Genomic DNA, 12104 nt, shown 5'->3' with positions numbered 1-12104 from the left:
ATACATGGTATGTGTGTGTGTGTGTGTGTGTGTGTGTGTGTGTGTGTGTGTGTGTGTGTGTGTGTGTGTGTGTGTGTGTGTGTGTGTGTGTGTGTGTGTGTGTGTGTGTGTGTGCCGCTTCCAGAGGTGCCGCTAATTACACATCTCCCCAGTACACTTGCAGTCATTGTAATTAACTCGCATGGATGTCAAGAATTCATCGTGGCCTTTCTGCTTGTCAAAGTTGGAGGGAGGGGGGCGGGGGCGAGACGAGAGGATGTGGGGGTGGGGAGGGCTGGATGCGTGTGTGTGTGTGTGTGTGTGTGTGTGTTGTGTGTGTGTGTGTGTGTGTGTGTGTGTGTGTGTGTGTGTGTGTGTGTGTGTGTGTGTGTGTGTGTGTGTGTGTGTGTGTGTGTGTGTGTGTGGGTGTGTTGTATACATTATAGAAATTTTAAAAAATGAATGTAATCACGTTGGCGGCACCAATTGTTATTTTGTGGGCTTTGGTTTTGAAGCATGGAGTTTGGAGTTTTGGCCGTCGCCATCTTGGTTTTTGCAACCTGAGACGGAGTTCAGACTACAACTGAACAAGACATTTTCAGGCAATCAAACGTTTCAATGAACCTTTATAAAGTAAAACCACGCTGACAAAGTGTTAACGTTTTAACGACAGAAACACAGAGAGCACCATGGTAGCAACCTGTCAATCACAAGGTAGCCCCGCCCTAAAGCATACATCACTTTATCATCTAATTTTCTCTAAATGGGACCATCGTGTATTAAATGAGCATCATGACTAGAAACTAGAGATTAAGACTATAACCCTATCAGGAGAATGGTAATTGAGCTAATAAATCAAGTAGGTCATTTTCTCAGAGAGTATTATACGATCTGAATTCTGGTTTTAAGTGTCGTTATCGTACTCAGTCATTAAAGATTGACAGTGTGTCTCAACTGTATTTAAAAACAGCAGATATCATTTAAATCACACTGGTGACAACTGATAATATCACACTTAGAAACATCAGACTGTAAAAACTGAACAAACAAAGAAAAAGTCATAATTATTGGAAAAATACATTTGAAATTTGAATATAGAGTAGAGAAAGGGAAACCTGGAAGGGATGAAAGTAAGTGTTTGAGGTGAATGGGGTCGGAGGATTAGGGAAGGGTCCTTAAACACTCATTATCCTCCAGGTCTTCTTCATTAAGAGGTGTTTAACTCCTGCTAGTATTTTACAAAATGGGTCAAGGGCCTCCTGAATCGTTATGTGATCCCTAAGCGAGCTCTCAATCGTCTCTAATTTTGGGAAACACCTCGTGCCTCTAATCCAGGGGTGGGGAACCTTTTTCCTCTCAAGGGCCATTTCAATGTTTTCAACATCCTCCGAGGGCCGTACAAATTATTGACCTTTGCTTAAAAATACTAAAATCACAGCCCATTCATTTCGCCTTTCTTTCATGCTGTGCAAAGAAAAAGCAACCTCTGAATCCAGATATCTTGCCATGACTCGTGCATGCACGTGCACGGTGTGGCGTGACCACCAAAACAGAAAGATATGGACACAAGATGTGTGCAAATGTATTTAGACTCCTATCCATGTGAACATGATTTAAGTGGGGGAGGGGACCTAACCTCCTCTAGGGGGGTCCGGGGGGCATGCTCCCCCGGGAAGATTTGTTTTTTAAATGTTGAAGTTAAAAGCATCAATCTGGTGCACTTTGAGAGCAACATTAGATCTATGGATACATCTCTCAACATCCATATAAAACAGAACTGTAAGCACATTTTCTTTTTCTTTATGGATATTCTACAAATCACTCTCCTTTCAAACTGCATTCTTCTTTATTAATAACAACTTTTTGTTACTGTCATATAGTATTTTATACCCGTTTACTTTATTCTCTTATTTGTTTTATAACTATAATGATCATATAAAGATGTGCCTTTACCTCACTGGTTGTAGAAAAAGCTTCTTATATTCGTTAGCATAGCTAGCTAACGAGATGCTAATAACAACAAAGTTATTGACTGTATGATCAGTGTGACAGATCGCCACTGGGCTTACAACTAAAGACACAGCCACGCAAAAACTGCAGCATGTGTAAGGCTCCTTATCTGAAGTGCTGGAGCGGCGTTCTGGTGCTCTCCGGCAGAACTACACCCCTGTCAGACGAGACATATACCACGTGATGACACGTTCGGCTTGTGTTGTGTTCAAGGACCCTGACTTTGGCCAGGAAAAATAGGTACTCACTTGTTTAATTATTTTGCGGTCTAGATTTCTTTAATTTTTTTCTTTTTTGCGTGTGTTTACAAATTACCTCGAGGACCGTACCAAATGGTCTCGCGGGCCGTATACGTCCCGGGGGCCGGAGGTTCCCCACCCCTGATCTAATCCATCTTGGGAAGCCAGGAGGAGAATTCTAGAAAAGCAGGATGACCCTTCAGGGTATTAAGGAATGAAACCTATAACTTACATTTTCTTTTCTGTAAAGCTTACTATCAAAAACATATTCAATTCAAAAGTATATCAAATACAAATAGAGCCATGTCATGACCGAAAGAACGAGATTGCGGATACAAGCGGCCGAGATGGGTTTTCTCCGCAGGGTGGCTGGTGTCTCCCTTAGGGATAAGGGGAGAAGTTCGGTCAGGGAGGGACTCGGAGTTGAACCGCTCCTCCTTCGCGTCGAAAGGAGCCAGTTGAGGTGGTTCGGGCACCTAGTTAGGATGCCATCTGGGCGCCTCCCTAGGGAGGTGTTCCAGGCACGTCCAGCTGGGAAGAGACCAAGGGGTAGACCTAGGACCAGGTGGAGGGATTATATCTCTTCGCTGGCCTGGGAGCGCCTTGGGATCCCCCAGTCAGAGCTGATTGATGAGGGGAAAAGAAAGTTTGAGGCTCTCTGCTGGAACTGCTACCCCCGAGACCCGACCACGGAGAGGCGGGAGAGGATGATGGATGGACAAATAGAGCAAATCTTAACATTTGAGAATCTGGAACCAGCCAGTGTTTTGTCATTTGTGTTTAAAAATTAACTAAATAATTGATTGCATGTCAGTGATTGATTCTTTACTGCATTGCAATGTCCTTCATGCACTTAAATACAGTTTCTTTGTCAATTCCATTATAAAAAAGTAATCATTTCCACTACTAGTATCATTAAATCAGTCACAGCAGGGGGCCCGCTCAGTTTTTATTCATTCAACTGGCTATTCAGATTTAGGATTTAGGAGAAAGAAAGCACTGATATCATTCTGGTACTTAACGATTAATGAGACCGCTATAACAATGAAATACTAACTCCTGAGCTTTCATGGAAACAGACAAGTCCTTCAGAATAACAGCAAGGTCTCCATTCTTGCTGGAGCTTGTAAAATCACTTTTCCACCATGTGAAGCATACTGGAGGTGCACACTTTCTACTTCATCTACTTAGGTTGTTGTGTTGAAAGTCAGGAGGTAGAGTTGGTCCAGAGTAGATCAATAATCTGTACATGTGGAATCTGATGACGCAAAACCTTCCACAAAGTCAAAAAAACACTAAACTGAAAAAGACGACGCAAGTATAAAACGGATCTGCAAATATACAAACAACTCCACCAACCGTGTAAATAAACATCTCTGAATACATTAGGTAAATGAAAAGCATGATTCCAACATTTACAACTTTCTAAATTCAGTTTTTAAATTGGCGGACCTCAATTATACAAATGTTAATTTGCATTTGACACAGTCACTCTGCCATTTCAGATAGCACATGAAGTAAGAGCAGCAGGTGCCTTAGAGCCCAGGGCGTCACACACACACACACACACACACACACACACACACACACAGCTGAGAGAGAGAGAGTGTGTGCGTGTGTGTGTGTGTGTGTGTGCGTGTGTGTGTGTGTGTGTGTGTGTGTGTGTATGTATGTGTGTGTGTGTGTATGTGTGTGTGTGTGTGTGTGTGTGTGTGCGTGTGTGTGAGAGAGCCCCATTTGAGGGACTTAAGCACCGGAGACATTTCAAAGTGCAATGCAAACATTTCCAGATCGAAAATCAGTCGACAGAGACCGAAAAACAACGAGCAGCAGCAGCAGCTGTCAGAGATGAGAGGCTTATTAAAGTCATCATGGTTTCCATTTGAATCACAATCTCTCACACACACACACACACACACACACACACACACACACACACACACACACACACACACACACACACACACACACACACACACACACACACACACACACACACACTGCTGTGTTCAGTCACATAACTCGCCTCTCATCCATTCTTACTCAAGAATCTGATTTGATGAGGAACTAATATCCCAGCATTTCAAAAACATCACATATCTGCATGTTTGTCACGGCTAACGGTACACATTTAGACATCTGAAATTCCCCCTCCTCACAACAAAGCCATGGCATCCTTCACACACACACACACACACACACACACACACACACACACACACACACACACACACACACACACACACACACACACACACACACACACACACACACACACACGCATCCAGCCCTCCCCACCCCCACATCCTCTCGTCTCGCCCCCGCCCCCCCTCCCTCCCACTTTGACAAGCAGAAAGGCCACGATGAATTCTTGACATCCATGCGAGTTAATTACAATGACTGCACGTGTACTGGGGAGATGTGTAATTAGCGGCACCTCTGGAAGCGCCAGGCTGTGTTTTAGACGCTCAGAAGAGAAATAGCCCGGCTCAGACCACTTCATGATCACTCCCATGATAAGGGCTGCGTGTGCGGGAACACATGTGCACAGGGGGTGGATGGATGTGCAAGCGTTTCTCCTGAATCATTCAGATGACATGATGATTACAGTGTTTGAGAGCTTTATAGAGTCTTGTTTGTGTATGGCACATGGGAGCAGAGAGATGAGAGTGAAAACACAGCACACGCTTTTCATTTCTGTTTGAAGACGGCACTAACAACTCACTGCCTTTAAAGGTCAGATTATTTAAATGGCAAAAGCAAGAGGCACTGTTGCCACTGTCAGTGTAGTTGGTGAAGGACTTGAAAAACCTCAAGAGCGACTCTCTAGCTGCCTGTTGTGATAATCTGTTCCATCATCTGTCTGTCACGGTGTTAGAAAAGACTCTGCACACACACACTTCTGTCACTCTGAATATTCAACGCAGATGCAAAGACCAACTGCAATAAAGCATCTCTCACACGCCCACCCAGTGCAAACACAGGGCTGCTCATCGCATCTGCTCACAACACACACTCGCCAACGAAGAGAAGAAGGACAGAGTCTCCCACTCTTTGTCCGGCTTCTTTTCAACTGATATTGCTTCACATATAATGGAGATCAGAACACAACTCATGTGGGGAATTAGGTCAAAGAAGCTTTGAGTTTGAGCTGCAGCGTTATAGGTGATGATACAAAGTGAAGCCTGTGTGCAAAATAAACACACTGGCCACAAAAGGTGCACAAAGAACCTGAAGGAAGTCTCACACAAACACAAACGTGTGCAAAGTATGAGCTGGTAAAATCACCTTGTTTGCATGCATCATTACACTGCCATCAGTGCAACACAGCAGAACACCAGAACACTGTGATGCACACCATTATATGATGCACTTATTAATAAACAATTTGCTTTCATGTTATGGAAGCATGGATGAACCTCTTGTTATGCAGACAGGTAGCACCAACACCTTCAATAGCATGCACCTGAAGACATGTGTGTATCAACCATCAGTGGATACAGAAGGACTTGCACACATGTGATGCATTTGTATAATGTAGTAATATTTTCCATTGTGATTTCATCCTTTTAAAGCATGGATGCACTCTTGCGCAGAAAGGTGCACATTAAGTCCTCTAAGACTCACTTTGAAAACATGTGGATGTGAAGAAACTAGTTAAATGCAGACTGAAATTCTCTTGAAGTTTTAAACTTCCTGAATATCATTCCTAGATTGAAGTGCAGTATTCCATATAGTGAGTTTTGTTCCTTAGTGTTTTGAGAAAACAGGTCGATATCCAGTCTCTGTGTGCGGTTCAGAACAGATCACCAGAAGAGAAAAAGCGCTCGTTTTTGTTTTGTTTACTCACGGGTGCCGTCGAAGCGCGTGGCGATAGTGTCCAGGAAGGTGTTCTGCGGGGCCAGCAGCCCTCTCATCACCGGCATCCTGCTCCGGGTGGACTGGCTCCTCCTGCCTCGGCGCCCCGGGGCAGAACTGGACTCCTGTCCGGACCCGAAATTAGGCAGGAAGCGAGAGGTGCCCGGTGCGCATCCCAGCCCCTGGAGAAGCGCACCGATCCGAGAAACGCGCGGTGACTCCACCTTGGCACCGCGGGGGTTGTGACCATAATCAACCGAGCAGGGAGCGAGTAACAACAGTGGGATGCACCTGTGCACCTTCCAACGGGGGGTGAAAGGGGAGGGGGAGTAATTAAAACCAAAGTGTGCGTCCGCGAAAAAGCAAAGTGCGCTGCGGAGAGGAGAGGTGAGGAGGATGGATACACTGAGAGTTTGTAATGCTGGAGGAGCGTGGAGGGAATCTTATCGCTGCAAGCTCCTCCTCAACTCTCCCCCTTTCTCTCTCTCTCTCTCCCCCTACTCTCTCTCTCTCTCTCTCTCGTTGCGTGGTTATCTTGCCACAGCAGAGAGCAGATGCAGAGTCACGTGACGCCTTTCAGGTCTTGCCATGCTGTTGTCCTGTTCCAAGTGGAGGAGGTGTGAGACTGGGAGACAAAGAGAAGCTGTTCTGGGGGTTCGGGTCTCCCCCCTGATGCTGACGGCGCTTTGTTTTGAGAAAAAGTAGATCCAAAACAGTCTGCACCTTCTTTCTAAATCTCGGTTTATCGATTATTCAGAAAATCCCACTTCCTTGTTAGAGTGTCTATTTAATTCCTGAAGTTTTAGAGAAACTTTTCACGAACTAGGAGTTAAGTGTGTGATTTTCTAAGAGGAATATAAGACATAAGAAGCAGAGATGATGCTCTCCTCAGGACCTCATGCTCTCTCACCGTCAGAGACCTTTGTTCCTCCTCACTGCTCAGTGAAGTGCTGCCATCTGCTGGTTCCACAGCGTGCCTTAAAAGCACCTTTCACTTTGTTCCCAAGGGAAGCAATAGGAGTCATGATGTCAAATGTGATACCAAAAGTTTTAGTTTAAGTTCGTCATGTCATTACATAAAAACGTAATCTTACAAAATCCTTAAACATAGCATTTTTTTTTATTTCAGACTGGAAAGCATAATGTTATCAAACTATTTGTTTGTCTTATGTTGTATTTATTTTATTAATTTACCTCCTTTTCCTTACCTTATTAAGGCCACGTTTTCTCGTTCACACTGTATCCTCTTAACTTTGTATTGTTAAATACCTGCATTCAAAATGTTCCTCAAGTGAAAGTAGAAAAGTATTCTCATCTAAATATAGTGAAAGTAGCGACAGTAAAAGTAGTCGTTGTGCAGATTGGTCCATTTCAGAATAATATATATGATATGTTTTATAATGATTGATCATGAAAGTGTTCTCAAAGCTGGTGAAGGTGCAGCTAGTTTGAATGACTTTGTATTCTGCAGGGTAGCTGGTGGATTTACTCCAGGTGGAACTAAAGTCTGATTCAACACCTGATTATATTTCACATCATTCATCCAGATCTGTGAAGTAACTAAAGGTATTAAATACATGTAGTGGAGTCAAAGTACACTCTGAACTGAATAGAAGTATAAGTTGCATAACATGGAAGTACAGTACTTGAGTAAATCAGTTACTTCCCACCTCTGCACCAAATAACCCTCATCCAGTCAAAATGAATGCATATTCATTATTATGGGTTTTAATATTCTTACAACCAAAGAACACAGAGCAGAGAGGAGAGGATGTTGTTACACTCACCTGCTGAAGACCCACAGTTCTTCATGGTGGCAAAGTGTCCAACAACCACATCATAAAGGATATTTCCCCCACTGGGTTTTGATCCACATGTTCTCAATCATCCAACCAGGCTCAGCTCATCTTCTTAGTCAGTCATTGTAAGGAGCTGCTTTCGAAACAAAGTTCCAGAAATCCACAGGTTTTGTCGTCCGAATTTCGTTTCTAATATTGTATCCTTAAGTCGAAAAGGTGCATAGTAACTTCCCTTAATCTGTCATTACTACTCACAGTTCAGTCCTGCAGTAGCAGGAAGTTACTGATCGATGGATGTGATCAATCCATCGATTTGAACACGTGACGTTTACCAAAGCTTTCAAAGGTGCGCACTTTTTCTCGTTGGTCAATTTCCGGTTTTGTTTTTGGACTTCTGGTCGCTATTACAGGTGTTGTGTTATGTAACTTTACAGTTCTCACTACATCAGAAAGTGACATACTGTTCGGGTCTCCCGTGACCCATTTCAAGTTAAAATTATATAATAACTACGCTCTAGTTTTTTTTATCGGAACAAGGCTTCATGATCAAGATTAATCTTTGACTTTAGACACGACCCCAGCCCCACCTCATTCATCCACTGTAACAATAATTGTTCGCAACATGCACCTGGTCTCCCCTCCCTCTGGCCCCCTCCCCCACCTTTCACAAAGAATATGTACTAACCGGTACTAACACTTGAACCTGAACACACACATGCACGTGTCACGTGTGCAATATGTGGTGGGGCCATAACATAACATTACAACGGGATTGTACGGTTATGAATGCATAATAAATTAGTTATGATGTCATTAAAACAATATTGGATGATAGTCATTTTTTTTGTGTGTTTTGGACTGAGATCAATCATGGGTCAACATTGACCCGCGAACACCATAAACGGTACTTCCAAATGTAAAAACATGTCAATTTGTTGGATAAACTGGAGAATATGTACTTCTGATAGATAGATAGATAGATAGATAGATAGATAGATAGATAGATAGATAGATAGATAGATAGGCTATATAGATGGGAGAGAGTGACAGCCTCGTGGACGAAGCTGTTTTTCAAAACGTGCACCGCCCGGGAATCGAACTCGGGTCGCAAGAATGGGAATCTTGCATGATACCACTACACTAGCGGCGCTGGTGAACAGTGGGATCCATTTGGTTAAAACTCTCGGGGAGGGGGTTGTTGACGTTCTTGGGTATGCTGTAATTTAATAAGGCTTAAGCTTCTGTGCAAACATTTTTAATTCAAACATATTTACAGGATAAAAGTACCTCATATACTATGAATTAAAATATTCTTATCTGGTTGATTCAACAAGTGACAAAATGGTTGCATTAGGAAGTCAGATGTCAGATCGTATAAGAATATGATACAATTACCATATTTCTCAATTGATTCGTTACATCAGTAAATTAATGTATAGCCTCAATCACTAGTTTCAAGTATTTTTCAATGCAGCATGATGTTCATTTTGTAAATGATGGCCCCATTTAGAGATAGATAGATAGATAGATAGATAGATAGATAGATAGATAGATAGATAAATAGATAGATAGATAGATAGATAGATAGATAGATAGATAGATAGATAGATAGATAGATAGATAGATAGATAGATAGATAGATAGATAGATAGATAAATAGATAGATAGATAGATAAATAGATAGATAGATAGATAAATAGATAGATAGATAGATAGATAGATAGATAGATAGATAGATAAATAGATAGATATATAGATAGATAGATAGATAGATAGATAGATAGATAGATAGATAGATAGATAGATAAATAGATAGATAGATAGATAGATAAATAGATAGATAAATAGATAGATAGATAGATAGATAGATAAATAGATAGATACATAGATAGATAGATACACAGACTCAGCAGCACTGCATTAATACACACAAGCATTATCATACAGCAACAACAACAAACTCACTAACCTGTCATCGCCCTACATGAAAGCAAGGGTGCATTATAATCAGGATCAAAACACATCACAAAAGAACCGACAGGGGCAACAACTACTCAAAGATCATAACGAAGATATATGACCAGCGATAAAGTGACAATAGAGAAGGACAGAAGGACAATATGGACATTATCCTATGAGTAGGCCTCAATATTCCAGTTGGGAAAAGTTCAAGATGGTAATGGTTGTGAGGACGAATGAGTGTTTGTATCTGTTACTTTAGAAGTAGTTGAAGAGCCTGCCACCTACATGTAGTGGTTGAATGTTGTAGAAAGCTGATCTTAAATTAACGTCCAACAGCTCAAATTGAGTTGTACTGCCCTCTAGTGTTGTAGCATCCTGTCTGGCCCTGTCTGCAAACTGCAACAGGTTACGAAGTGTTTGGTTTGGTTCAGAAGTTAATGTTTTATCAGTTTTTTAAGCAACATTCAAATGGTCTCCCCTCCCTCTGGCCCCCTCCCCCCATGGGAACTCCACCTTTCATAAAGATGAGAGTCATTTTTTAGTTAGTCAAAATTGACCCGCGAACACCATGAACGGTAACAGCTTTCGAACACAACACAAGGGTTAACAGCCTTACTTCCAGATTTAAAAACATGTCAATTTGCTGGATAAACTGGAGAATATGTACTTCTGATAGATAGATAGATAGATAGGCTATATAGATGGGAGAGAGTTTGGCTTCAGCCTGGTGGACGAAGCTGTTTTTCAAAACGTGCACCGCCCGGGAATCGAACTCGGGTCGCAAGAATGGGAATCTTGCATGATACCACTACACTAGCGGCGCTGGCTTACAAACGGAACCATTTGCTGTAAAGTATGGGGAAGGGGGTTGTTGACGTTCTTGGGCATGCTGTAATTTAATAAGGCTTAAGCGTCTGTGAAAACATTTTAATTCAAACATATTTATAAAAGTACCTCATATACTGTGAATTAAAACAATATTCTTATCTGGTTAATTCAACAACTGACAAAATGGGTGCATTAGGAAGTCAGATCGCATAGAAGAATATTACCATATTTCTCAATTGATTAATTACCTCAGTAGGCTACATTAAATCTACAGTGTATGTCAATGAAAAACTGAAATAGTGTGGAGGTTTTACGTTTTTTGTAACTGCCAAAAAAGAGTCAGCCTAAACCGTCAATAATTCTAAATGTTGTCCTTGTATTGTTATAACTTATATCCTTATTTGCATCAACAGCATGGAATTCACATGATTAGCAGTTTAGTTTAATCAGAATCAGACACAGGGTTAACACATACGACGAATTTGTCTTGGTGTTGTTACATAAAGTAAAACAAAAATTAAAAAGACAAATAGAAAACTCTTTTAAGAACACTATAATACAATTACAAAATATTTTAAAAAAATATTCAAATATAGCAGTTTTTACATTGAATATGGTTGAAGTAGAATGGGTATAAAATATGTTCCACCGCTACAACTCACTTCCCTATTAAATAATATTATGCTGCTGACTAAATTTGGGCAACATGAGTTTCTTGGCAGCTGTGCCCGGTTTTAGATATATGTATATTGTCTATATCCACAGTCTCGGGGGGGGGGGGGCAACCCTTTGCCTTAGGGGCCCCGTTACAGGTTTATCTTGCATCAGAGAGGTCTTTAAGGTGTGGTTTCCCCTTCATTCACCAAGTATACATACTAGATACTCATGACTCATTGACACCAGACCAGATAGGCCTACTGTATAATCTGTACACTGATATACAAAATAGATTAAAACCATGGTGTTTTGTGTTCCCCATAGAAAGGGAAGTAAATACTTTTTTTTCTCCCTTTCTTGGGGTTAAACCCATGTGACTTTTATCCAGACTTCTTGTCCTTGTTTTTTAGTTGTTGTATGTCTATTTCTATGTAAGCTATAAAGTTAGTGGAATGAAAAAACTGAGTCAAATTCCTTTTTCTTTTAGCAAACTGTATAATAGGCCGATATATGAATGAGATGTGTTTGACTAGACAATTAAACAATTATCAAAGTAATAAATAAATATTTATATTAAGTGCACCATCAAATAAAATGTCTCATAAGAGTGTTGGGAGGGTGTTAAATAACAATCATTATAGATTATTTAGTAGTATTTTAATGTTGACATCTGCAGTCTATGTGGCAGGATAGCGCAGTTTCCGTCTGACCAATCAGCGAGCTACATTTTAGACCCCGCCCACACGGATCCAGCTCCTCTCGCTTTGTGGGT

The 12104-nt window shown here is 41.4% G+C and overlaps 1 protein-coding gene and 2 non-coding genes across 3 annotated transcripts in view; all 3 read right to left on the bottom strand.

Moving 5' to 3' along the window:
- LOC117549686 (potassium voltage-gated channel subfamily H member 3-like) overlaps positions 1–6553 on the bottom strand; it is a 124401-nt gene extending 117848 nt beyond the window's left edge. Inside the window, exon 1 of the mRNA XM_034221771.1 lies at positions 6079–6553. Within this exon, the coding sequence (XP_034077662.1) occupies positions 6079–6154 (76 nt within the window). The 5' untranslated portion in view covers positions 6155–6553. The remainder of the gene's footprint in view (positions 1–6078) is intronic.
- A 2411-nt stretch (positions 6554–8964) lies between these two features.
- Positions 8965–9035, bottom strand: trnag-ccc. Its single transcript has one exon. It is a non-coding gene; the product is annotated as a tRNA-Gly (tRNA).
- A 1564-nt stretch (positions 9036–10599) lies between these two features.
- trnag-ccc lies at positions 10600–10670 on the bottom strand. Its single transcript has one exon. It is a non-coding gene; the product is annotated as a tRNA-Gly (tRNA).
- Between the last annotated feature and the right edge of the window lie 1434 nt (positions 10671–12104).

This window comes from Gymnodraco acuticeps, unplaced genomic scaffold (assembly GCF_902827175.1).
Source record: "Gymnodraco acuticeps unplaced genomic scaffold, fGymAcu1.1, whole genome shotgun sequence".
Classification (NCBI taxonomy): Eukaryota; Metazoa; Chordata; class Actinopteri; order Perciformes; family Bathydraconidae; genus Gymnodraco; species Gymnodraco acuticeps.
This window is presented reverse-complemented; position numbering and strand designations above follow the sequence as displayed.